Here is a 26,875-nt window from a genome sequence, read left to right as displayed (position 1 = left end):
AACATCCACTAAGATGACAAATTGTCTGTCAAGGATGATAAAAAAAATTTATGATTAAAAAAACAATTCATTGCGATAATGAACATTTAGCTGTAATGTGATTATTGTTCAGTTATCTAAAAGACTTTTTCGTGATTTTCCTTTGCATTTAACGCAACATTTGATTTGTCTAAATTTTAATTTAATTTTGAATAATATATAGGTTACTACAAAAGCTTTTATAAACATGATTTTACTCTAATATTTAAATTGCAAGTTACTTTGATTTCTGGGTCGTGTTAAAAGTTAAAAATTTAAGAAAAGTATTTCACAACATCCACTTAGATGACAAATTGTTTGTCGAAGGATGGTAAAAAAATTCATGGTTTAAAAAATAATTCATTGCGATAATGAACATTTAGCTGTAATCTTGTAATTGTTTAGTAATCTAAAAGAATGTTTCGTGGTTTTCCTTTGCATTTAACGCAACATTTGATTATTTTAATTTCAACTTAATCTTGGTTAAAATAAATTATTTTAATAACTTTTATAAACATTGTTTTACACCGATATTTAAATTGCACGCTACTTTGATTTTTGGAAAGAGTTTAAAATTACAAGAAATATGAAGAGCATCTCGCTAATCACAGAAATAATTGACTGTCTGTCAAAGACGCTAAAAAAATGATTTATTATATAAAAAAAATTCATTACGATTACTGAGCATTTCGCTGGAACTCTTTAAGCGTCAAGCAATCTGAATGATATTTTCGTGGTTTCGCACCTTTACGTGTAACCTTTACGTGTAACGCAAAATATGATTGTTTTCTTTAAAAAAAACATTCATGAAGGCAGCAATGTTTAAATATTTACATAAATTATGAGTTATTTTATCTTTATTCCTTGTTAAATCAAAGCAAAATGAAGAGCATTTGATTGTGGGCAATTAATTAGTAAGGTAGATAGTCTTACGCGGACATTAAGAAATGAATTGGGAGATTTTGATAGGGATATATATATTATAATAATTTGAATAATTATTCGTGCAAAGGCATTAATAAAGATCGGAAATTGAAAGATACAATCGAATTCATAATAAATGCTACGAATAATTATTTTCATGAAAATTTTTTTTATTTTTAATTCTCATCGGAAAATTTAAAAAATTTACGGTTTCATGGCTTATATTTTGTTTAAAAAAATTTGTCATTAATGTGCATTTTTTAATTATAATGATTTTAAAACAATAATAGTAAACTTTTAAAATTTAAAGGGTTTTAGTTTTGAACTCGTTCTGTTAAATAAAATTTTTAAATATAAAAAAATGCTAATATAAGTATCCATACTTCAGTTGTAATAGAACCAGACGCTTCAAACTAATAACTATGGTTGAATAATCAAATATCCTTCCTTCGGTTTTAATTAACCCAAGTTCTGAAAACCGAAACTAAACAAAACCGAAACTATAGTATATAATTGCTCGTAATCTGAATGATCTCTGGTTTTAAAACTTCAATAAACAAACAAATAAATTATGAGTAATAAATAGACATCTTTAGGCAATATACAAAATAATATACTGGTTTACGGAAATGAAAAATTTTTAGAATTTAAATTAAATTTACTTTTTAATGGTCAACACTGATTACGCGCAATGCTAAGGTACGGCGGGAACGTCAGAAAATAATCCCTAGGACGACGCGAACGCCACTTTTTGTGCGTAAAACCGGTCTGTCAAAAGCGTGTTGCTTTTCTAAAAACCTTCGGGAAAAGTTAAATGTCCTTATCCCCTATATTAGTCCCTGCTAGGATATAATAGTTATAAACAAAAACTTTAATATATAATAACAGGGCTACATCTCTGTTATCATTGGTGTATTCATATTAAGAAATGCAGAAAAAAGCCATAATAAGTTATCAAAAGGTTTATTAACAGGTATGCTGGTGGTTATAACAGATCACATCCCCACTCCTGCAAAGGAGGGGGGTGTGGACGAATCCCCAGATAGTTATTGGAACATGTTATTCAGCAAGAGTCATGCGAAAACCTTCGCTCTCACATTAAATACTACAGATATTGGTGTACTTAGGTCCCAATCGCACAAGCCTTTGTAACTCTACGCACTATGGAAAATCATTCAATGCTTCCTAATATGGAAGTGAAAGAGGATCAAGATTCTAAAAATAACTCCTCCTTTCAAATATAAATCTAATTATTATTCAATGGTATGTTTTCAGCCTTGAATTCCCAAAATAGAATAGCTCTACGCTTACTCTTTAACAAAGACATTTTATGAAACCGAAAGAGTTTTAATTCTTTTATTGATACAAAAGTATTTATTATTTTTGTATTACATTCCCCCCCCCCCGAAAAAAATTTTTTTGGTAAGCCAAAATAAAAAAAAATTTAGAAAACTTTAAATTTTTAAACTTTAGGTAGGTACGACTGTTCCTTTTCCTTACTACAAATAACATCTTTTCAATTATGAGAAGAAAAAATATTATTTACAATGACAAAAATATGAAAAACATGATTATGCAATTTATCTGTTTAGTCAATTAAACAGAAAGAAAAATGAAACATGTTTATAAACTATTCTATTAAAATTTTCAAAAATTTTTCTCACAAAAATATACAATTGTATATTTTTGTGTGAAAAATTTTTGGTGCTACTTGGGAACTTTTTATCGAAACGAACTGGACAACAAAGTGCCATTATTTCAGAATTTAAGATTCTGTGTGGTTAAAAGGGGCCTTTAACTTGATGAAAATCTGTATTCCCCGTTAAAATGGAGGAAAACAGAATTTCATGAAGCAGAGGGAAAGTGAGAGATCCAGATTGGACAATATAAAAATAGTTTATTGAGAAAACTATAAAAATAACTTATTATTATAAAAATAACTTATTGAGAAAAAAACTTCAACTTACATCGCCCTCACATCAAAATGATGTAGAGGTAAACATCTCCACACGTGATTCGGATCTCTCAAAAATATAGGGTTTACTTCTTCCTTTGAAGAAAGTAAAAAAATTTCTTTTCCTTTGGACTCTATTCATGATTTAATTTCAACATTTGTGGGTTGGGATATTTTCTAAGCTTTGATACATGTACTATTTCAAAATTTTGTTTACTTAAATTATTCTTTTTATTTATTTTGTAATTAGTTTCTGAAATTTTTTGAAGAATTTTATACGGTCCACTAAAAGGAGGTGACAACTTCCTCGTATTAGGATGAGTAAATTCTTCAAACATAACTAATTCATCAGTTTTAAAATCTATATCTAAAAATCTAGCATCATAATAGATTTTATTTCTTTCATGATATTCTTTAGTTCTTTGAATTGCTATTTTTTAGCCTCCTCAACAGGTGGATAGATTCCTTCATTTAAGGGATTTTCATAGGGGAGTCTACCATGCATCGAGGTATGCAGGTGGAAATTTTGTTACAGAATGGGGAGTTAAGTTATAAGTATTAACTATATCTTTTAACAAAGTAGGCCAGGGAGTTTTAGTAGGTTTTTCATTGATTTTACATTTTAAACTCTTAATTATTGTTTGACGAAGGCGTTCTACCTTGCCATTAGACTGCGGATGATGTGCAGTTGTCAATAATTGTTGAATTTTATTATGTTTCAAAAACTTTTTAAAATGAGAAGAAGTAAAGGCAGCGTTTCTATCACTCAACAAGGATTTAGGAATTTGATTATGAAAAATTTGATGTAAAAAATTTGTATAGGTTTCTGAGCTAATGGATTTTGATGCAAAAGCCCAAATGTATCTTGTGAGGTGGTCAATAATTAAAGTTAAATATTTTTTTGTTGAATTATAGTAATTCAATCCACCAACACTATCTACAGGGGGTAAGGATTGTAATAATCCAAATCTTTTTTGTCGCGGTTTTTTATTTAGTTGGCACGTATGACAATGTTTACAAAATTTTGTTATATCTGAAGTTATGTTGTTCCAATAATAAACAGGGGTTATTAAGTTAATCATCTTTTGCACTCCTGGATGATTAAATTTTTCATGAGCAATTTGCATAAGTTTTAATCTTAGAGAAAATGGAACAACTATTTTAGTAAAATTTTTCTTACGTACACATAAAACATTATTGACATCAACAAAATTACCTTGTAAGTTATTCTTCCTTTGAGCTTCAACAATTTCATTCAATTTTAACAAATGTGAAACATGAACATTATTATTGTTACCATCAATTTTGACAAGTGAATCTGTTGCATCTCTCGAAAGCCAATCTGCTTCAAAATTAGTAGAACCTTTTGTGTATTTAATATCATATTCATACGTACTTAACAATAATGACCATCTAAATAATCTACCTTTTAAATTTTTAACATTTTTTAGCCAAACTAAAGCAGCATGGTCAGTATGTATGGTGAATTTTTGGCCAAAAAGATAATAATGGAGTTTATTTAAAGAATCTACAGTAGCAAGACATTCAAGTTCTGTAATTGCATAGTTTTTTCATAGTCCCTTAAGGAACGAGAATGAAAAGCTACAGGATGCAATACACCACATTCATCTGTCTGTTTTAGCACACATCCAATTCCAACTAATGATGCATCAACAAAAAGATGATATTCATGATTAGGATTAAAAATTTTCAAAATTGGTTTACAAATAATAGCATTTTTTAAAAGTTCAAAAGATTGTTGGCATTTTTCTGACCACATCCATTTTACATCTTTCTTTAACAAGTTATTTGAAGGATGTTGAATACTTGCATAACTATCAATAAATTTATTGTAAACATTTATTGATCCGAGAAATCTTTGCAATGATTTTACATTTTTAGGGGGTAATAATTTTTTAATCACTTCAATATTATGGTTATCGGGTGATACAATTCCATTAGTAATTTCATATCCTAAAAATTCTATTTGTTTTTGCAAAAATGAACATTTTGAAAGTTTTAATTTTAAGTTTTCTTGTTTACAAATATCAAAAATCTTTTTGAGGTGGGTTAAATGCTCATCATAAGAATTAGAAAATATAATGGTATTGAGGTAAGCGAAGATAGCTCCTTCGAGATACTAATATTTTATTTAACATATTTACATTTAGATACAAGTTGGTTTGATTTACAAGAAGCATCATCACAGCAGGTGATGAGAGAAATACTGACAGGCTGTCATGTGCGTGCTGGTATTTATACAATTCTAATATGATGACGTCAGAACTCTTATTTCAGTTCACTTCAAAAGTAAGTAAAAACACAATTGATTAAAGACAACAGATAACAATATGGAATAAACTTGATTTTACGATGAGCGGCGAACCTATCACCACACAGTATCCCCCCAGTGACAAAGTCACGATACCAATAATGATTGTTTAAAAACAATCATAAAATACAAAGTAGTAAATTCAAATATACGTCTTAATTACGAAGAAAAAAAATTTAACTTGGAAATTGGAATACAATTAATAGATACAAAATATTTAGATGCTTTTATATTCCATATTCTTTAACAAAATATTTCGGGAAATACACACGGCGACCAGATTTTGTAACAATTTGCTTTTCTTCCTTTGTTGGAGATAATTGCTTTTCGACCATTGGAATTTTATTTATTTTTAATTTCTCAGAAATTTGAAAAGCTGGTTTAATTCTATCTATTGCGACAGTTATTTTCTTACCATGAAAATCAATAATAAAGGTTTTATCAGAACGTTCAATTACACGGTGTGGTCCGGTGTATGCAGGGGATAGTGGAGGACGAATTTTATCTACTTTTAAAAATATATGAGAACAAGATTTTAAATTAGGATTAATATAGAACTTATTTTTACTGTGTGCTGATGCTGGTACAGGACTTAATTTTCTCATTGCGGTCATTAAATTTGTGACATAATTTTCTGTTACTGGTGGAGATAAAGAATTTGAGTTTAAAAGATCCGAAGGTAGACGTAAGGAAGTACCATAAACAAGTTGTGCACAAGTTGCATTAATATCAGCTTTTAAAGCTGTGTGAATACCTAATAAGACAATTGGTAAAATTTCGGTCCATTTATTATTTTCCTGTGCTATTATAGAACTTTTAAGCTGTCTATGAAATCGTTCTATCATTCCATCACTTTGCGCGTGATATGAAGTAGTATGGATGTGGTTACTACCTAAGATATTAGTGAGATTTCGAAAAAGAGTTGATTCAAAATTTCGGCCTTGATCGGTAGTTATAGTAACGGGTGTGCCAAATCTAGAGATCCAACCATATATGGCAACGTTACTTTTAAAAAGTAACGAGTAAAAGTACAAGTATTTTTTAAAAAAGTAACGAGTAAAAAGTAAAAAGTTCTTATTTTAAAAAGTAACGAGTAAAAAGTACAAGTAAAAGTACAAGTACTAAACAAAAAAAGTAACGATTTAAAAGTACATTTCTAGGAAATCGAAAATTCAAAATAACCAAAATTTTATTGAATCATATTCTTATGTTCTTTAACGTTTTTGCAAAATTTTTGTTATTTATTTAATTATTTTTAATTTTGAAAGTTATGGACATTAATTTATTTTTAAATTCGGAAGAATATTATAATATAATTTTATAATATAATCGTATAATATAATTTTGAAATCAAATATATGGATTGGCACGAAAAAGAAATTTTATCTATTGATTTTAATTTTTAGTTTATTATTTTTATTTATTTAAATTACCATTGATTTAAAATTGTTTTACTCTATAGAAACGCGCTTTAAAAGTACAAACATAAACAAAGCAAACACGTAGTTTCAGATAGCTTTGTGATCTTTGAGCTAGTAAAAAATAATTGAATGTGCAGTATAAGCTGAAACAGAACAGTTTACAGTTTTATTTGTAACAATGGCTAATGCTGAAGTCATGCGAGAAAATCATTTTCCGAACATTTCTGCCTAACGAAATAATTAAAATTTGTGAACGAGTTTTAGTATCAGCGGCTAAATTAATACCTTCGAGTCTTCAAGAGTTATAATAGTAATTATAATTGTTTTCAATAGCACAAATAGCTCTGAAGTTCTTAGAGATTTGACTGGGCGTTGTTTGACAAGGTCGGGCATAAACATAATTTTAGTAAAAAATGTACTAGATAAAAACATATTCGACAAAAATGTATTATTAGTGAGTTCAAAAAGAAAATTGAAAAACATAATAACAAAATCCAACATTTTTTATTTAAAATGTATTAAACAAATGCATAAAACTCGAAAATGAATGAAAATAACTTGATAATTAATATTTTTATTCATTTTGCAAAATAATTGCATTTCGAAAGCATTTTTTTTCTCTTTAGAAAGCTTACCGAGTTTTAGAAAAAAGTAACGATTTCATTCGACATTTCCGTTACAAATACTTGTACTTTTTCCCTTAAAAAGTAACGAAAGTACAAGTAAAAGTACTAAATTTAAAAAGTAACGAAGTACAAGTAAAAGTACGTACTTTTTACTTGTACCGGCGGTACAAGTAACGAAAGTAAAAGTACTGCCATATATGGATCCAACCGTGAATAAGTGCTTTTGCGGTGGTCTCGGCAGTCATATCTGTAGTAGGGATAACTTCTGGCCATCTCGTGAATCTATCTATTATTGTAAGGCAGTATTGCTTACCTTCAGAAACAGGAAGTGGGCCAATAAAATCCAGATGGATATGGGAAAATCTTGCGTCGGGTTGAGCAAATGTACTAAAAGGAGCTTTAGTGTGTTGAAAAACTTTAGCTCGCTGACATTTCTCACAAGAACGAACTTTATTTTTGATATCCACTTTCATGTTGGGTCACACAAATCGTTTAGAAATTAAATTCGTAGTTGAATATATTCCAGGATGAGAAAAATAATGTAAATTATCAAAAATAATTTGCCTGTATGATTTTGGAATAAAAGGTCTAAAATCACATATTAAATTAACATCTTCCAAAGAAAAGTATTGTTTTTCTAATTTTAAAGATGAATTATTTGAATTTAATATTTCTTTCAATTCTAAATCTTTATTTTGTTCTTGTTCTAGTTTTTTAAAGTCTATAAATGGAGGTTTTGAAATTGCATTTATTTCTATTCGCGATAGAGTATCAGCAACTGAATTAGATTTTCCTTCTACATGTTTAATATCAGTTGAAAATTGAGAAATATAATCAAGATATCTGAATTGGCGAGGGGAACATTTTTCAGGTTTTTGTTTAAACGCATAAATTAGAGGTTTTTGGTCTGTAAAAATAGTAAAACTTCTACCTTCAAGCATGTGACGAAATTTTTTTATTGACGCGTATATTGCCAATAATTCGCGATCGTATGTTGACCAATTTTGCTGACTTTTATTTAATTTTGTTGAGAAAAATGCAATTGGTTCCCACTCATTATTTTGATATTGCATTAAAGAACTGCCGATTGCAAAATCAGACGCGTCAGTCCACAGACTTAAATTAGCACCAGGTTTAGGATATTTTAATAGAGTTGCATCGGCTATTGCTTGCTTTGCATCAGAAAAAGATTTGTTTGAAGTATCGGTCCAAATTAACGGTAAATCAGATTTTTTTGACGATTAGTTAGATTTCTTAATATTTCGTTGTCCTTCTAAAAACTTGGTTAAAGGTGATAAAATATGAGCTGCATTAGGAATAAAGCGTCGATAAAAATTAAATAATCCTAGAAATCTACGTAATTGAGTAATCGTATTTAGTTTTGGAAAATTTAGAATTGTATTAACGTGATCACTTAAAGGTTCAATTCCTTTTTCGGAAATTTTGAAAACTAAAAATTGTAAACTATTCTGACCAAATAAGCATTTAGAGGGATTTATTGTTAAACCAAAATACTGCAGTCTATCAAAAAGTGATTTTAAATATTTTATATGCTCTTCGGGAGATTCGGAAGCTATTAATATATCATCTATGAAAGCGTAAACGCATTCCAAGCCTCTAGTTACTTCGTCAATAAAGCGTTGGAAAGTACTGGCTGCATTGCAAAGTCCGAATTGCATACGAGTACTTTCGAATAATCCGAAAGGAGTTATTATTGCAGTTTTATGTACATCTTCATGGGCTATTGGTATTTGATGGAAAGCTCGAATTAAATCAATGTGAGAAAATATTTTAGTTCCATGTAGTTCACTAGTAAAATCCATAATATTAGGAATTGGATATTTATCTTTAACAGTTTGAGCGTTTAAAGCTCGATAATCACCTACTGGACGCCAGTCCAAACTATTTTTCTTGGGGACTAAATGTAAAGGTGATGAAAAATTACTTTTGGATGGGCGCATGTGGCCTAAATCTAACATATGTTGAAATTCCATTTTTGCTATTTTTAGCCTATCGGGCGCTAGACGCCGAGGTTTAGGAAAAACTGGTGAACCAAAAGTTTCTATATGATGTACAACATTATGCTTAACAATTTGGTCTGAGCAAATAGGTTTCGTTATTTCAGGATATTCGTTTAACAATTTTTCATAATAATTTTCACCAAGAACAGTTTTAATTGAAATAATGTCAGAAGTTTTAAAAATACAATGAGAATTTAAATTAGTACTAATATCATTTAAGCAACGTTTTCTAATATTAGGTTTAAGATTAAAATAGTATAAAAAATCTGCACCTATAATATGATTAGTTATATCACAAATATAAAATGGAAAATTAAACTTTCGTCTAAGACCGAAATCTAAAGTCTGAATCGGAGAAAGAGTTTTTTCTTTTTTATTTGCTGGAATAATTGAGCAGTCAATTCCGGTATCCACTAGAAATTGTTTGTTGGATTGTCTATCTCTAACAAAAAGGCGACAATTTGTTGGAGGCCAGATGTTAGTCGCATTCACTCTTGCCTTTCTTGGTTTTTCTGGTAGATGCAGGGTTTGACACACTTTCTAGCATCAGATTTAAATTTCCGATGATAGAAGCACATTTTGGAGTTTCGATATGGAGATGAGGATTGGCTTTGACGATTACGAAACTGCGCATAGTACCGGTTGCGAGACCTACTGCGTGTCCGCAATGCAGCTACTTCTTTTCGTAGTGCTTTAACTTCTTCTAAAAGCTCAAAGGTGCATTGTTGATTTGAAGAAACTTCGCTAACTTCACTTGAAGTTGACACTTCCATAACTTTATCAGCGATTTCAGCAGCTCTTGTTGAATTTAGTGAAGGGATTGCGGCCAATATCGACTGAACATGCTGCGGTAGCTGATTTAAAAATACTTCCAAAAGTAGAGAATCTGAGATTTCGTGGGATTCAGCTCTTCTCTGCATAGTGCGCAACAGTTCACTAGGCTTTCTATCTCCTAGTTGATCTCCGGAAAGTAAACGTCGAATTTCCTGGGACTTTGTTTCCCCACAGCGTGCAATAATTTCTTCTTTCAGCTTTCTGAAAGGATCGTCTACGTCAGGAGTTATAATGACGTCCCTTACAACTGCGGCTACTTCAGGAGGAAGATGGGCGAGGCAGTAGTCAAACTTTGTTTTGCTCTCTGTAATCGGCTTCGGTGTCGCAAGCTGGAAAGTTGCTTCGACCATATGGAACCGCAGGTGTGGATCAGAGATGTTGAAGATGGGAATTTTTACTGCAGATGATTCCGCCATAGTTGCAGTTTCCTATTAATCCAAGAACCAAAAACAGAAATGATCAAAAATAAAAGTTACTTGTATCGTCAGACATCCGGGTCACCATTGAGGTAAGCGAAGATAGCTCCTTCGAGATACTAATATTTTATTTAACATATTTACATTTATATACAAGTTGGTTTGATTTACAAGAAGCATCATCACAACAGGTGATGAGAGAAATACTGACAGGCTGTCATGTGCGTGCTGGTATTTATACAATTCTAATATGATGACGTCAGAACTCTTATTTCAGTTCACTTCAAAAGTAAGTAAAAACACAATTGATTAAAGACAACAGATAACAATATGGAATAAACTTGATTTTACGATGAGCGGCGAACCTATCACCACAATATCATCAAAGTAGTTTGTAGCAAATTTAATTTTATGTTTATTTAAAATTCTACGAACTGTACGTTGAAATATGCTCGGTGCATTCTTCCAGCCAAAAGGTAATCTTAAATATTCAAATAGACCAGTGGTTCCCAACCTGGGGGCGATCGCCCCAAAGGGGGCGATAGAGCTCCTCAACTCCTCATGGGGGCGATAATCCTTAGGGGGGCGATCGGGGGGCGACGAGTATTCAAAAGATAAAAATTGCTAATAATATTAATGACAAAAGCTATTTGAGATCAAAATTGAAAACATATATGAAGCTTATGGTTCTGGTGTAGACAAAGAATTACAATAGTTAAAAATTAAAAAATTTCAAGTTCAGGATCGTTTTCGTCATACGTTTTGGTATCGCTGGCGGAAATCTGACCTTCAAGAATTCTCTTTTGTTGAAAGTCATGATCTTTTATATATCTTCTTCTCCTCAAATGTTCCTCTCTCGTCTCATTCCCATCCCTCCGATTTTAAAAGGCATGTAATAGGAGAAACGGATTGATAGACGAAATATTTATATAACTCTAAACCTCACACATTTGGTGAACTCTTATTTTACCTGCTACTAAAAAAATTGTTGAAATCATGTGGGGTGAGGGATCGAGCAATAATATAAAACCTCTGAGCAATAATACTGTTTCCAGGCTTATTGATGAGATGGGTGCAGACGTTGAATCAAAACTCGTTAAATTTAAGAGAGAAGGTAAATTTGCGTTGCAGATTGATGACTCAACTGTGATAGATAACAAAGCTATTGTAATAGCTTACGTGAGATTCATAAATGAGAGTAAGGAGATTGGATGAACGAGGAAATGTTGTTTACAAGAACTTTGATCACTGATACAAAATGGTCGTAGATTTTTAAATTGATCAAAGACTATTTTGTGGAAAAAGGAATTCCCCTTACAAATGTAAGTGCTTGGGCAACAGATGGTGCTCCTGCCATGTCTGGTCGCTATACTGGGCTTCTAGCGCACCTTAAAAAAAAGTACCGGAGGTCATCACCATTCATTGTGTCATTCATCGTCAACATTTGGCTGCAAAAAAGTTGAGTGGTGCCCTGCATGACACTTTACAATTCGTTATTTCTGGCATCAATAAAATCAAAGCTAATTCTCTCAATGACCGTTTGTTCCGAGAACTTTGCCGTGAAAATGATGAAGATTTCGAAAGCTTGCTCCTATCTGCATATGTGAGATGGCTTTCAAAAGGAAACTGTTTGCGTCGTTTTTTCGAATTGTTTGACTCGGTTACTGAGTTTTTCGACACCACTGATCCTGTTTTAAGTGAGAGTTTGAAGCAACGCAAGCTGGAAACTGCGTACCTCACGGGATATTTTTGAAAAAATGTACAAAATCAAGGTAAAACTTCAAGGAAATAAAGTGAACATTATCAAGGCCATCGCAAAGAGCTAATGCAATTTCCAACTCTTAGAAAGTGTTAAAAAATAAAAGCTTAATTTTTACTGATTACCTTGATCAGTTAAAAACTGATATGGAATCAAGATTTAAAGATTTGATGAAATTAGAAATTCCGGATTGGATTTTCGATCCTTTCTCTTTTGAAGTTGTGGATAAGCTCATTTCCTCTTTACAGATTGAGTTTTTAGATTTGAAGTATGCTAAGGTCGTCTTTAAAAAATACGGTTACGAGTTAGCTTGGGTAAAGCTTATGGACACTTATCCACAATTGTGGAAACAAACTGAGCCGCTCCTCATCTCGTTACCGTCAACATATTTAGTGGAGAGAGGTTTTAGTTCTGTCGTCCAGCTCCTCACAAAGCAAAGATAGGTTGGACATTTGCTTCAAAGGAGGCCTGCGACCTGCGACCCGCGTTTAAATCTGACGAACATAAAACCTGACATTCAAGCTTTTACTGAAATACACTAAGCACAGGGCAGTCATTGAAGTGGTAAAAAAGTACTTTCTCACTCTTCATTTTTTTCTCAAATTTTAGTTGCTAACGTTTTAACTTTTTCTTGATTACATTAAAATATGAATTTTAAAAAATGTACTTATGTTTTGATTATTCCGTTTTAAATATCATTTCTTTTTGAAAAAAAAAAGATGTACAATTTCTTTTTAATTAATAAAAATGGCAGGATAAAATTGCCTCTTTATTTGCATTACAATTTAAATTAAAATCAAATATAACTTAGCGTTTGGTTGCTCACGGGTAGCAATGAATGGTTTTTGAGCAAAAAGAGAAAGAGGCGATGTGTGTCAGCCAACCCCAAGAGGGGGGCGATTGTCCACAAAAGGTTGGGAACCACTGGGATAGAGGTTTCTGTTTCACTTCACTGGATTTTCAGAGATATTGCAACGAAAATGGCATCTTGCACACATTGAATTCTACCTCCCATCCTCAAGCAAATGGAATGGTTGAGAGAACAAATCGAACAATATTGTCCACTATAGTTACGTCGATCGAAAAAGCTGATCAAAAGGATTGCGACAGTAGGATTAAGGAAGTCGAACGAAACTTGAACAACATCGTGAACAAAACTCTTGGAAAAACACCTTTTGAAATTCTTCATGGCTATATACCAAGATTTAAGGATGGAATTATAAGGTTGTTTGCTGATGAAGAGGTTGAAAATGGAATGATCCAAGGAAGCTACAACTCGAAACAGAAGAAAAAATCGAAAAAGAGCAAGAGATAGTTAAAGCGCATTATGACAAAAAGAAATCTGGAACACTAGCGTTTGACAAGGGCGAAATCGTTGTAATCAGAAGACATCCAAGGGCGATAGGGGAGTCAACGAAAACTCAACCACGGTATCGAGGACCTATGGTTGTCACAGAAGTACTTCCTAGCGATACAGGTAGAATCTCTCAATTAGAGGCTAACGATGGCCACCTATATGCCACAACGGCTCATGTCAGTCAATTAAAAGCTTGGAGAAGCTGGAATGAAGATGATAATTTCAGCGAAGATTCTGATGAAGAACCCAGAAGGCAAATGCCCAAACGAACTGTACGTAGACCACTGCTTTATAATGATTTTATAAACTGTTAGAAGCTTATCAATATTTCATATTTTTAGTCCAGTTAATTTTATTGTAATGTATTTTAAAGTTTAGTTCAATGGGATACTCTCAACTCGAGAAGAAGAACACCACTGAAATCAGCTGTTTGGGTATAAACAAGATGGCGGCGTAATGTTAAGTCAATGGGACTTAGAATAATTTCTCCCGACTTTTAATTAAATATGTAACAATGCCTCATAATTGTTGTGCTTATGGGTGTACAAACAATTCAGCAAAGCCTGAATGTATTGAAAAGGGAATATCTTCTCATAGATTTCCTTTGGAAGATAAAGTTATAATGCGAGCGTGGGTTGTTGCTTTGAAGCGACAACATTTTGAACCAACTGTTCATAGTAAATTGTGTTCAGAGCATTTTACGCCTGATTGTTTTGATTATCAAAATTTGTGGAACTCTCCTCAAACTAAAAGAAAGAAAATAAAGAAAGATGCTGTGCCGTCCCTTTTTAAATTTAAACCCAATAAGCGAACTAGAGCGCCGACATCATACACTTTTGGTGCATCAGTTAACAGGTAAGTGAAACTTTTATGTGCATGTACTCTCCATTGTTGTGAACCTTAAAAACTTGTCCAGTTAAATAATAGTCTACAATATATATAACAGCTGCTGTTTTTACACTTTCGAACAACATGGAAAGAGTAATGTGTATATATGTTTACAGTAATAATTCAAGGTGGATAGGACCGAATTTCCTCGATCGATCAAAACGTCGAGTTATCTAAACCCTAAAATTTCAAAATAAAGCATTTTAATTTTATCTTAATGTGTTTCATGAAAAGTGTACACCTACCAATATTGAATAAATTAAAGATGACTGGTTGAACAACAATAAAAATCAGAGGCAGAATTACTTTAAATTGTTTTGGTAATTATTTGAGAGGTAACTGATTTTTCTCACTAGCTTTAATTCATGGGAAACTGAAACAATCAAAACTCAAATTATTGCGATACTACTATATAGATATGTAAACATTACACACCTAAACATTAACATTGGTTATAATGTATATATATTTCATTTTAGTACACAAGATGATTTGGATACAGAAGCAGAGCCAACTTCCTTGTCCAAGTCAACACAAACTGATAGGGTTTTGTACTCTCATCGATGAGCTTGATCTCAAAATTAAAGAGTTAGAGATGGTGAAAAAAATTCAAACTGCCTATTTCAATCCTAAAGAGATGACCAATGATGAACTGAACACCTTTACTGGATTTGACAGCGAGACTTTTTTCAAAATTTTTAACTTTTTAAATTTCAAAGAACGAAGAAGTCCTCTTCAAGAATTCACGCCTTTGCAGGAATTTTTTGTCTTTATGATCAAATTGAGAACGGGTGTGACATTAGATTTTCTTGCATATGTTTTTAAGGTAACATTTGGTGAAGGACAAAAATAAAATGTTCCTTTGTTTTTTAATAACTAAAATGATGTTGGTTATAATAACTGCTAATAACATAAATTATATTACAAAATTTATGTACTTATTTACTTCAATGCGTAATACAAACAATTTTGTGATATAATATATATTGTTAGTATAAACATATTGATGCTTGTTTAATATTTTTGATACATTTATTAATTTATTTTATTTTCAAATTGTTAAAGACACTATTAATTTTAAGCACACATTCAAAAAAATAAAAGTCTAGTAACAAAGAGTTTATGGAATTAATATTTTAGTCTTATAAAAAATTAACTGGGATGTTAAATTTTTTTAGTTACCTATATTGTTCGCCATGCTTTAGATTAAACATGTCAAACAATTGTTTTGCATCTTTTATTATTTCCTAATATATTTTGTTTGACTTATGAAATGCAGTTGATATTTAATAGTAAATTTTCTTGTTATAGGTCTCTTCTTCAACTATTTCAAGGACTTTCAACAAAGTTACAGAGATTGTATATTTAAAAATCAGCCAAGTAGACATCTGGCCAGATCGACAGCAAGTACTTGAATATATGCCTGCGTCATTTAAATCCAAATTGCCGCGTAATTATAGATTGCACAGAAATATTTGTGCAGAAGCCTGCAAACCCTAAAGAGCAACAGCTCACTTTTAGCACTTACAAAAATAACAATACAATGAAAGCCCTGATTGGAATCGCACCATCTGGAGGGATAAATTTCATTTCTGATCTCTACTGTGGATCAATATCTGATAAATGCCTCTTTCTGAAGAGTAATTTATTAAAAATGTTAGAAAAAAATGACCTGGTATTGGCTGATAAAGGATTTACGATTGAAAAGGAATTGAAAGATATAGGCTGTGAGCTTTCTACCCCTCTGTTCCTTAAGGACAAAATACAATTTAATCTAGAAGAAAGAGCATTTAACAAAGAGGTGTCACATTTACGTGTTCACGTTGAAAGGGCCATATCTAGAATTAAAACTTTTAAATATTTTGAGGGATGTATACCTTAAAATGGCAACAGCGATTATTTAGTTCGAATGTAAGTGCCTTGGCCACCGTAAGCGCATATATATTGTAAAAATGATGAATGGCAACAGCGGTTATGTTTTAGTTTCGATTTTGTGATGTAAACATTATTATTTTGTAGAACGTAGATTCGAAATGTACGTGGATGTAGTTAGCTACGAGTGTACTTATATTATCAATAAATATTGTTTTCTATAAAGACTTTATTAATGTTAATTCAACAACATACGAAGCTAACATTTGGTCGAAAAGAATTGCTTTAATCTCGTCCAAACAAAATAAGAGTGACCACCATGTAATTAGAATCAGTAATTTTAAGTCACGAAATTGGATCTGTATCTGTAGCAATTGAATTATAAATTTTTAATAATTTAGTGTAACGTAATAAAAGTTTTCTTTAATATACAAAATTTACAGTCATTTCTTTTATAATACTAATTTCTGTGACTAATAGTAAATTAATAATTTCATAATTGACATTCTACATCATTGAAATGTGAAAATTCGACTTTAATGAAAATCTTGCAGAAAGGATTATCCCAAAACCGGAAGACTTTCGGTGTATCCCTCCGCTTATGAGAGTGAACAGGCTCTAGGAAGAGTTTATTATTCGTGTTTAAATTTACCATTCATAAAAATTTTTTGCAATTAATAAATTCTAACTAGTTGTGAGTCTAACACAAATTTCAGAAAATTAATATCACGAGATAGTTATCCCTATTTGGCTATATTTAATGCAAAATATCACCGTTTTTGGGTTGCTGGGTATAGCTTGCTTGCGGAGTTTCTCAAATTCGCTTATGTTTCGTTGGCATATCAAGTTAAAAAAAACGCGTTATGTTGTAAACGATACAGGTATAATAAATATTTGATCTTTTTCAAGTTTAGGCGTAAAAGTGGTAACCCAGAAGCGACAAATTTTAACCCAATCCGCAACCATTTCCAGATTTCTTCCGACGCCTAGTCATCCTTTCAGGAAAGACGATATTTTTTTATTTAAAAGGCGATATTAACATGATTTCCTTATTCCTTGTTAAGAAAATCATTTATAGCCACATTAAAATATTCTAAACAGAAAATTCTAATTGGGTGTGGAATTAAGTTAAAACATTTTCTTTTTAAATGTTAGTGGTTAATTATCTTCATTTAGTTTAAAAGTAAACATCTAAGCACTTTCTGAATGGGAGCATTTTTCACATGATCTCATTATTAAAATTCTGGCGTTAATGTATGTAATGCAATCGGAACTCATTTCATATTACAAAATTATAATAACAAAATATCGTAGAAACTAATATCGCTAATTAGAATATTGCTCAATTTTCACAAAATAATTTCTCCCTATAGTTTATTAATGTGTGTTCTGTTTTCGCGGGTGCATTTCTCTATATTTATCTTCATTTCACATAATTATAATTGTATTAAAAATATGATAAATTCTGCACAAATTCAAATCAAACTGGACTTCTTTCTAAATTTTATATACAGTTATTATCTAAATTTTATATAGGCTCTATTCTGATGGGATGAACTACAAAACACGAGTTTTGCTTAATTTAATAACTAAAAGCCATCGAAAAGGGCAACAAACAATGATAAGTAAAAAAAAAAAAAGAATTATTTTACCTTTATTAATTGAAATTTAGTGGAAGAACCAGATATGCAACACTTTTAGAGAGACGATAATCAGGGAACGAAAAAAAAAAAGGTCCCCGAACTATTTTATTACCAATTTAAAGTCGGGACTAACAATTCTTTGCCTTATTTTATTTACCACTGCCTAATTTAAAATAAAAAATCATACGAGCATACAGAATGTGGATTTGTTATGTTAAGATTAAAAGTGAAAGCAAAATAAAAACCACACTTTACTTTATGTTAATTTTCCTGATTCCCCACAAAAATGCCACAAATCTTGTAGGTCTTTCAGTTTTGAGCATGACTTCGTAGTGTTGCTAAATACTGATTTACCTTGTGCGAAGGACAGGTATTCATATTATAAATATTAATTAATACAGAGTTTAATAAATTTATTCATTTAAATATATAATAAATAGTCCAAGTAAAGAAATAGTTGAATAATAAATGGTTTAATAAACAATATGCAAACAAGAACAGCAAACAATTTCTATTGCAGTAAATCAGAGTTTCCCAAACTTTTGATGAATGTATTTTTTACTATAAAAAAAATTACACTAAAGTTAAAAATCACAACTGGCTGTTGAAACAACTAATTATTAACTGTTAACTCTGCAAAAACTAGCCAATTGAAAAATACGTAATCGTAGATTTTCCTTTCTAGCTTTGTTTTTTTTAAAAAAAATTGAAATTTTCGTTTGTAGCAAAATATTTCGCATAAGAACGCGTACCCCCGATAAACTGTTCCCGTACCCCTGGGGGTACGCGTACCACACTTTGGGAAACACTGCAGTAAATAGTGCAGCAAACAATTCTACACTCATATTTGTGAAAATTGCAACACTAAGAAAGAGTTATGCATTTCACCAAACTTTCATGAAATGTAAAGTGAGGTAAAACATGCAAATGATTAGAATTACAAAGTGACTGCGCATGCGTGGAACGAGAGCCTACACCTTGTATATAAATGACTGCAAAGAATGATTGAAACTAATTTATCATCTTCTGTCTACGATAAACGCTTAATTAGTGGTCAATTTGCCTTTGCAAAAGCGGTAAGTGTCACATCAACAACTGATTGAGTTTGTACGAGGCCACATCGTCGGTATGCTAGAGGGTGGATTTTTGTATCGAGAAACCCGTACGCTGTGTAATGCAACAACAGTAAAGCTTGTTTGAGGGAAAAAATGAACAAACGAGTCGAAAACCTTACAGTGGAGCACGCAATAGTTCCGGAAGACATCATCCGCATGACTGTGACGGACTGTATAGCGTATTCCAGTGGGTCAGCAAAACGTTACAGCGTGACTGCAAGTGTTTTGCTGTCTAGCTGGACTTTTTGTCCCTATCTGCTGCAACGTCAACTGTGTGCAAGGATTCCTCTGATCATCAACTCCTCCGACTCGTACAGCTTATGGAGTTAAGACTGCACTTTGGAGTCAATTTGAAGCAAAATGGAATGCCATTCACCAAGATTAGATTCAAAACCTGTTTAAATCAATGCCACGACGTGTACAGGATTTCATTGCTCAGCGTGGGTGGCTCATAAAATACTGATTTCTTTTTGCTTTGTAAATATGATCGTTTACTTGAACCACTATCAATAATATAAGGAATAAATTTCATTAATTTCTGACTATTCCTTCATAGTGTTGCATTTTTCACAAACATTAGTGTTTTATTATAACAACAAAGTTTTGAAACTAAATACACCAGCGAAAGGCAGTGAAGCGTTATTCAAAGAATATCTGTGCATGATAAGTCAAATATTCAAGAGTAATTTTTGTCTTCACTAAAGAGCAACAGAAAAAGGCATGAGTAAATCATTAAAGAACTTCAATACTTATAAGCAAAGGTATGCAAAAAAAATATTTTTGCATACTTTTGCAAATAATATATATCTATTTAAAAAAATACACATTAAAAAATAATGTAATAAAAATATATACAGTAGAACCTCGTTTATCCGAGCTTATTGGGCCCACTAGTACCTCGGAAAGAAACTGTGTATAAAAAGTCGCCTCGCTCGCTAAAATTAACTTTTTGAAATAGAACGATTTTTTAAATGATAAAAATAAACATATATAAAGTTATGTTTCTCAGCTCAACAAATTTCAAAAGGAAATCAACTACTAGTAGTAAATTTTAAAAAGTAAATAGAAAAATTTTTTAAAATAATTTTTAAAATTAAACTAAAAGATGTATTTTCAAAAATAACACAAATCTCAAGAAATTATTGTATTTTTTTAATTTAATATACATTAATTTATTAATTTTACATTACTATTTCCTAAAATATACTGTTACCTTTTCTTGCAAAAGTATATTGTTGCAAAAATACTGTCCGGTAAAATATTGCACCTGGTGTTCAATAGAGCCACACCGCCAGTGGAAACAAAGCATTGTTCGCCACTGTTGACTTTTCATGGTGCAAAATTTGTTGGAGGTTGAGTGTTTTCGAAGGAAGTTGAGCCGGACAGCAAACTAATTAGTGCTCTTTTTTTTTTTTTTAATTTTTTTTTAGGGCTCATTCAGAAGAAGAAAAAAAAACACCCGTTACCGACTCGATTAACAGAAACCTCGGTCAATCGAGGTTCGACTGTATATGATAAAAAACATATAATATAATATAATATAATATAATATAAAGAAATGCATAATATATATAATATAAAAAATGCATAATAAAAAATATATGTTAAAAAATATGTTTTTTTATAAACATTTTTGCTTAAATTCCACAAAAAAATTAAATCTGTTGAATGTATATTTTAACAAGAATTCCTATTGACTGTCGGAAGGAGACTTATTTACAGTCGTGTGGATAAAGACAATTTTGAACCAATTAATTATCAGGTGCCTCAAAAATAGACAATAATTCGAAAAATCAGTAAAAAAAAAGTATGAAATCTGTATGAAAAATCAAGCTAAAAAACAAAAAATATATTAATGTACTGTTTGCTGCGTTCTGCTTAGGAAACTTTAAACTTCATATCCCCAAGCTTTAAAATTAGTTTCAGAGTTCATCGATACTGCTGAGAAAAACTATAACAACATTCGAAAAAACAATGTGTATTCTGAGGACAAATTTAACAGATGCCATGCATGCAACAGAAAACAATAATTCATAGTTCTTCTCTCATCTCCATCTTTGATATATTTCGTAACTAATTTTAAAAACTTGTTGAATAACATAACCTGATTTCTTTAGCAAAGTTCCAGCTTGAAGTTCGTCTCTAAATCCATCCACTTCTTTTTTATTAACTATCAAATTATTGTCAATCATTTAAACGACACCTGGTATATATCCATATAATGCAAAAATTAAAGTCAATGTTATTTCTATTTTCTTCCTCGTCAATCTTTAAAAAAATCTGATGATAACATCTTTAAAGTGTATCTGGCATATCATATTGTTCCTTTCAATTATCATAACCATAATCAATATCCTTATTATTCAATGAGTTCATTTAGCGTAGCCCTTCATACCATGTTTCCCATTCAGCAGTCTTTGTTAATAATTTCATAATCTTCTGAAATTCAAAAAGAAGTTTAGGATCAAATTTAAAATGTTAAATCTAAAGATCAGATCAGTTACATTAAAAGTATAAAAAATGGAATTAAACAAAAATGAAGACCAACATTTTAAAAACAATAAGTCAAAATGGAAAAGCGTTAAAAGTAGCGTAAAACCCAAATTGTCTTTCGTACACAATTTAAAAAAATAAGAAGTCAAACCAAACGAAATTTCAAAAATTACCATATCTGCTAAAACAGTACTTCTAGGGGACACACTACCCTGCTTGAGCCTTTCAGTTAAAAACTTATTGTACCCCGAGGCTCCATTATGGTAGACAAAATAAGAATAAAAACTCAATACTTCAAACATTCAAGGATTAAAATAAAAAGGAAAAATCTAGTGAAACACAATTATATTCGAAAAACATAAGCCAAAAGTTCTCATAACTTAACACGTTAAGATATAAAATATACAAATTGAAAGTTACAGTTAAAATTACCAAAAAAATGTAAATTGCCAAATCTTTAAGTCATCATTTCAGTGAAATTAAGTGCTGTCCTCTTTCGAAAAACATTTCAATAGAAAGCTTCATAACTGTGCGCTTGAGAACGAGTGTTAGTTTTAAATGATAAGGACTACATATTATTATGCTGCCATCTGGAGAGTATTGTATTGACATAAAAGCTTCCCTTTCGAAGAGCGTCGTAAATCCACATTTGAAACCATAATTGAGCGTCCACATTTGAAACCATAATTACTATTTATTATATAAATAATCATGATAAATAAATATTTTTTTAAATAAATAATTGACTTTTATTAATAATTGAAATTTCCCCAGACATCCAAATAGGCTATAACATTTTTTTATCTTACCGCCTTAAACAGTGATTCTATTTTCTTTATTACTCATTTAACATAAAAATATAAGCATATTAGCAAACAGAATTATAGCTGACCGAGGTCTTCAATTACAATCAATAAGTAAACGAAACTTCCGATATCTTCACTGGTGCTGCCATCTAGTTGATGGTTGGTGTCGTATCCTCTATTGAATCATATTTCATGGTGTGCTTGAATAGTTTTTGTTATTTCTATGGCATTAAATGAATACAAATCCTCTTCGGTGGTAATAATTATATATAAAGTAAATTTGGTGAAAGTATTGTATGAAGAACAAGCTCTTAATGCGACTAGCATGTTGAATTTTTTTGAAGACTCTGTATAAACTGTTGCTGTTTGTGTTACTGTTAAAATTTAAAGAGAATAAATTATTAATTTAAATCATCAATAATAGTAGTACTTGTTACTAAATTTTTTCCCGAAGTATTTTTTAAATATAAAGAATTGAATACAATTTATTATTTGTGTTGTGCATAAAGCATCTAATAATTTTTGCTTTATTAGGAAAATTTTTTTTAAGCAATTGATGAATAAAGAATATGACTGCACCACGAGTGGTGATTTTATAAATTGAGAAATGTTCGAGAAAATTTATTTGGCCTGTGGAAGGTTTTAGTGAATTAAAATTTGGGATTTTAAATTGTTTTAAATTCAATTTTTTAAATAGTAATATTAAATACCAAGGTTGTTATTTGAAGCCTAATATGATTACATTTGTAGCGGCGCTAACTTTGAAATTTCGTGATCTGGCAACTGAACAAAAAGTTTCAGTTTAGTTTTCTGTAAAAAGAGTTTCAGTTTAGTCCTTGTGTTTAACTTCGGATATAGCTGTCAGCGATCTTTGTCTATAGTTGTGCTCTTATATTTCCACGAATGTTATTTACTTGTTAAATGTAATATTAAAGTTGTTAAGTTTTTACTATTCGCATTTCATTTACTAAAAGCATTAGTTTCAATTACATAGGCTTGTATATCTGCTAAGAATATGAAAATAACAATACGTTTGTCAAAATTAATAATTTTAAAAAAGAAATTGACAATCGAATTTTAGCTTTTTCCAAAAAAGTTTGACTTAAAAATCAATAGCCCTGTGGTGATTAGATTAAATAATATTAAATAAATTGATTCAATAAAATTAATAATCACAACAGTTTAATAATAATTAAAAAAAGAAGAAATCATATTAAGTTACAATGTAACAGACTGACAAGATTAACGACAGCAGCATTTTTAGAGAGGTGAATGTTCACCGGCTAGCAAGCCCGAATGAATGTTTATATTCTGCTGTTGCCAGATTCTGGAAACTAAAGTTTGAACACAAGAGATGTTGCCATCACATAAAAAGGTTGAGGGAAATGTTTTGCACTGCCATCTGGCGAGCAGAGTTCATCGCCATCTGGTGAGAAGGTGGTTCACCACAGTACTCCCCCCCAAGTGCCTTGGCACTGAGGTCACAGATATTTGGAGTTGAAACGGACCCTCCTCCCAGATCGAGTCACGTTTGTCTTTGGCAGAACAGTGTTCGTTTCAGCATTTACCATGCTGGAAGTTGACTCTGGGGAAGGAGGTCTCGAGATAGGAACGGATGCTTTGGAAACACTTTCTGTTGAGCTGGTTTTGTCGAAGTTCACAGAAAAACTGGGTTTTAAACGGTCAACACTAATAGCTGTCGGTTTGTTGTTGATGGAAATGGTTAAGAATTTTTTAGCTCTTTCTATGACTTGAAAAGGTCCGTCATAGGGAGTTTGGAGTGGTTTCTTAACACCACCATGACGGACAAAAACATGGGTGCAGCTCGCAAGGGAAGGGTGGACAAATGAGCCTGGCTCACTGTGTGATGATGCTGGGGTTGGAGCTAGAGACTGCATCATGTTCTTCAGTTGATTAACAAACTCGGACGGATGAGGTTCGTCGCTATTTGATGTAGGAGCTAGGAATTCACCTGGGAGACGAAGTGTCATACCGTAGACAAGTTCGGCAGAAGTGCACTTTAAGTCCTCTTTGAATGCAGAGCGTAGTCCCAGGAGAACTATAGGTAGGGATTCAGTCCATTTAAGTTTGTTGTGGCACTTGAGAGATTGCTTGAGCGAGCGATGAAAACGCTCTACCATGCCATTGCTGACAGGGTGGTAGGGGGTAGTTCTAATATGTTTAACCCCAAGCAATCTTGTCAAAGATGTAAAAAGGGAAGACTGGAATTGTCTCCCTTGGTCCGTTGTGATGATAGAGGGAACACCAAATCTGGACACCCACTGTGACACAAATGCGCGTGCCACAGTCTCAGCTGTTATGTCACCCACAGGAATGGCTTCTGCCCACCTTGAGAAACGGTCGATGCAGGTAAGAAGATAGGAGAATCCTTCAGAAGGTGGCAGGGGTCCAACGAGGTCTACATGGACGTGGTCGAATCGACGAGATGGCTGAACAAAAGGTTGTATCGGACTACGTGTGTGTTTGAAGACTTTAGATTTCTGGCAGTCCACACAAGCCCGAGTCCAAGTGACAACATCTTTTGCAATTGATGGCCACACGTAGCGATCTAGAATCAGCTTCTTGGTAGCTCGGATGCCAGGGTGAGACAGGTTATGCAGCTGGTCGAAGACTAATTTTCTGAAGGCAGCAGGAACGAAGGGACGCAGCTTGTCTTTTTCAATGTTGCACCAAAGTTTTAATTGGCTTGGTATGGTGACGACTTTTAGCTGAAGCGAGTTTTCGCTGTTTTTTAACAAGTTTTGCAGCTCGGTGTCAGTTTCCTGCGCTTTAGATAGATCCTCAAATGTCAGGACTTTTAACTCAGAGATTCGCGATAAAGCATCGGCAACGACATTTTCAGAACCGGATATATGCCGAATGTCTGTACAGAATTGAGAAATGAAATCGAGGTGTCTGAGCTGTCGTGGGGAGCAAGAGTCAGAATTTTTTGTAAATGCAAAAGTTAAGGGACGATGATCGGTAAATATAATAAAATTTTGTCCTTCTAGCTGGTGCCGAAAATGTTTAATTGAAGTGTAGATAGCTAGAAGTTCCCTGTCGTAAGTACTATATTTGGTTTCTGTTGCACTCAGTTTACGGGAGAAAAATGCTAACGGTTTGAACCCGTCGGGGGTTGAACAATTTAAAACTGCTCCAACTGCAGCGGAAGAAGCATCAACCATGAGACTAATTTGTTGCTCAGGAACGGGATACGCAAGAGTTGTAGCGTCAGCTAACGCGGATTTACATTTCGAAAATGCGAGTTCAGCTTCCTGATTCCAAGGTACGGGACGTTTATCGTTTTTCTTACAGTTTGAAAGCATTTTATTAAGAGGATCTTGAAGTTCAGCTACATTCGCTAAAAAACGCCTATAAAAGTTGAGCATTGCCAAGAAACGCCGAAGTTCCATAATGGTATCAGGTTTCGGAAAATTACATATTGATGCAACTTTATCGGGAAGTGGTTTAATGCCTTCAGCAGTAATAAGACAACCCAAAAATTTAACTGACGTTTTCCCTAACACGCATTTATCGGGATTGAGTTTAAGGCCGTACTCTCTTAAACGGGAGAAAACTTGATGCAAATGTTCAATGTGTTCAGTTTCGGAAGATGAAGCAATGAGTATATCGTCAAAATATGGAAAACAAAAAGGGAGATTTGATAACACTTGATGAATGTGTCTCTGAAATGTTTGTCCGGCATTACGGAGACCGAACGGCATAGCAGTGTATTCGAAAAGACCGAACGGTGTAGTTATCGCGGTTTTAGGGATGTCTGCTGGGTTGATTTTTATTTGATGGTAAGCCCTAGCGAGATCAACAGTCGAAAATATTGTTTTACCGTGAAGATTTTGCGTACAGTCTTGAATGTGAGGGACCGGATAGCGATCAGGGACGGTTACAGAATTAAGCTTCCGATAATCACCGCAAGGTCGGAAATCTCCGTTTGATTTTTTTACTACATGGAGGGGACTAGCCCAGGGGCTTTTTGACGGGCGAAGAACGCCAAGTGACATAAGATATTCGAATTCTTTACGAACTGCTTCTAAAATTTTCGGCGCGAGACGGCTGGGTTTTGAAAATACAGGGGGCCCTTTGGTTTCAATATGATGCAAAATTTGGTTTGAGAGATTAGTCTGGATTGGTTGTGAAGGATTAAGTAATTCGGGATATTGTTTTAAAATATTATGATACTGAGTTCTACCAATCAAAATGGATATATTGGATTCTAAGAAATTGATTTTAGGGGGTTGGCCGTTAGAACCTATCATAGTTTTCGCATCGATAATTCTGTGATTTTTACAGTCGACATATAAATCAAAATGCTCTAAAAAATCTTTGCCGATAATTGGTTGGCGTACGTCAGCAATTACAAAGGACCAAATGAATTGCC

The 26,875-nt window shown here is 32.3% G+C and overlaps 3 protein-coding genes across 3 annotated transcripts in view; all 3 read right to left on the bottom strand.

The window, feature by feature from the left end:
* Window positions 1-5,455: 5,455 nt before the first annotated feature.
* On the bottom strand, window positions 5,456-7,748 carry LOC147814252 (uncharacterized). Its single transcript, XM_087160291.1, has 2 exons — window positions 7,589-7,748; window positions 5,456-5,982 (listed from the first exon to the last, which is right to left on the bottom strand). The coding sequence occupies exons 1-2, from the start codon at window positions 7,746-7,748 to the stop codon at window positions 5,456-5,458; spliced, it is 687 nt and encodes a 228-aa protein (XP_087016417.1).
* Window positions 7,749-9,784: 2,036 nt separating this feature from the next.
* Window positions 9,785-10,546, bottom strand: LOC122272981 (uncharacterized). Its single transcript, XM_087160290.1, has one exon. It carries the CDS (start codon window positions 10,544-10,546, stop codon window positions 9,785-9,787), a length of 762 nt encoding a protein of 253 aa, XP_087016416.1.
* A 10,581-nt stretch (window positions 10,547-21,127) lies between these two features.
* Window positions 21,128-26,875, bottom strand: part of LOC107444195 (pancreatic lipase-related protein 2-like) — a 78,314-nt gene continuing 72,566 nt past the window's right edge. The window contains exon 8 of the mRNA XM_087159985.1: window positions 21,128-21,619. Within this exon, the coding sequence (XP_087016111.1) occupies window positions 21,588-21,619 (32 nt within the window). The 3' untranslated portion in view covers window positions 21,128-21,587. The remainder of the gene's footprint in view (window positions 21,620-26,875) is intronic.

This window comes from Parasteatoda tepidariorum, chromosome 3, assembly GCF_982258835.1.
Source record: "Parasteatoda tepidariorum strain Cologne lab strain chromosome 3, Ptep-v5.0, whole genome shotgun sequence".
Lineage (NCBI taxonomy): Eukaryota > Metazoa > Arthropoda > Arachnida > Araneae > Theridiidae > Parasteatoda > Parasteatoda tepidariorum.
Note: the sequence above shows the minus strand (reverse complement) of the source record. Positions and strands in the feature narration are given on the sequence as shown.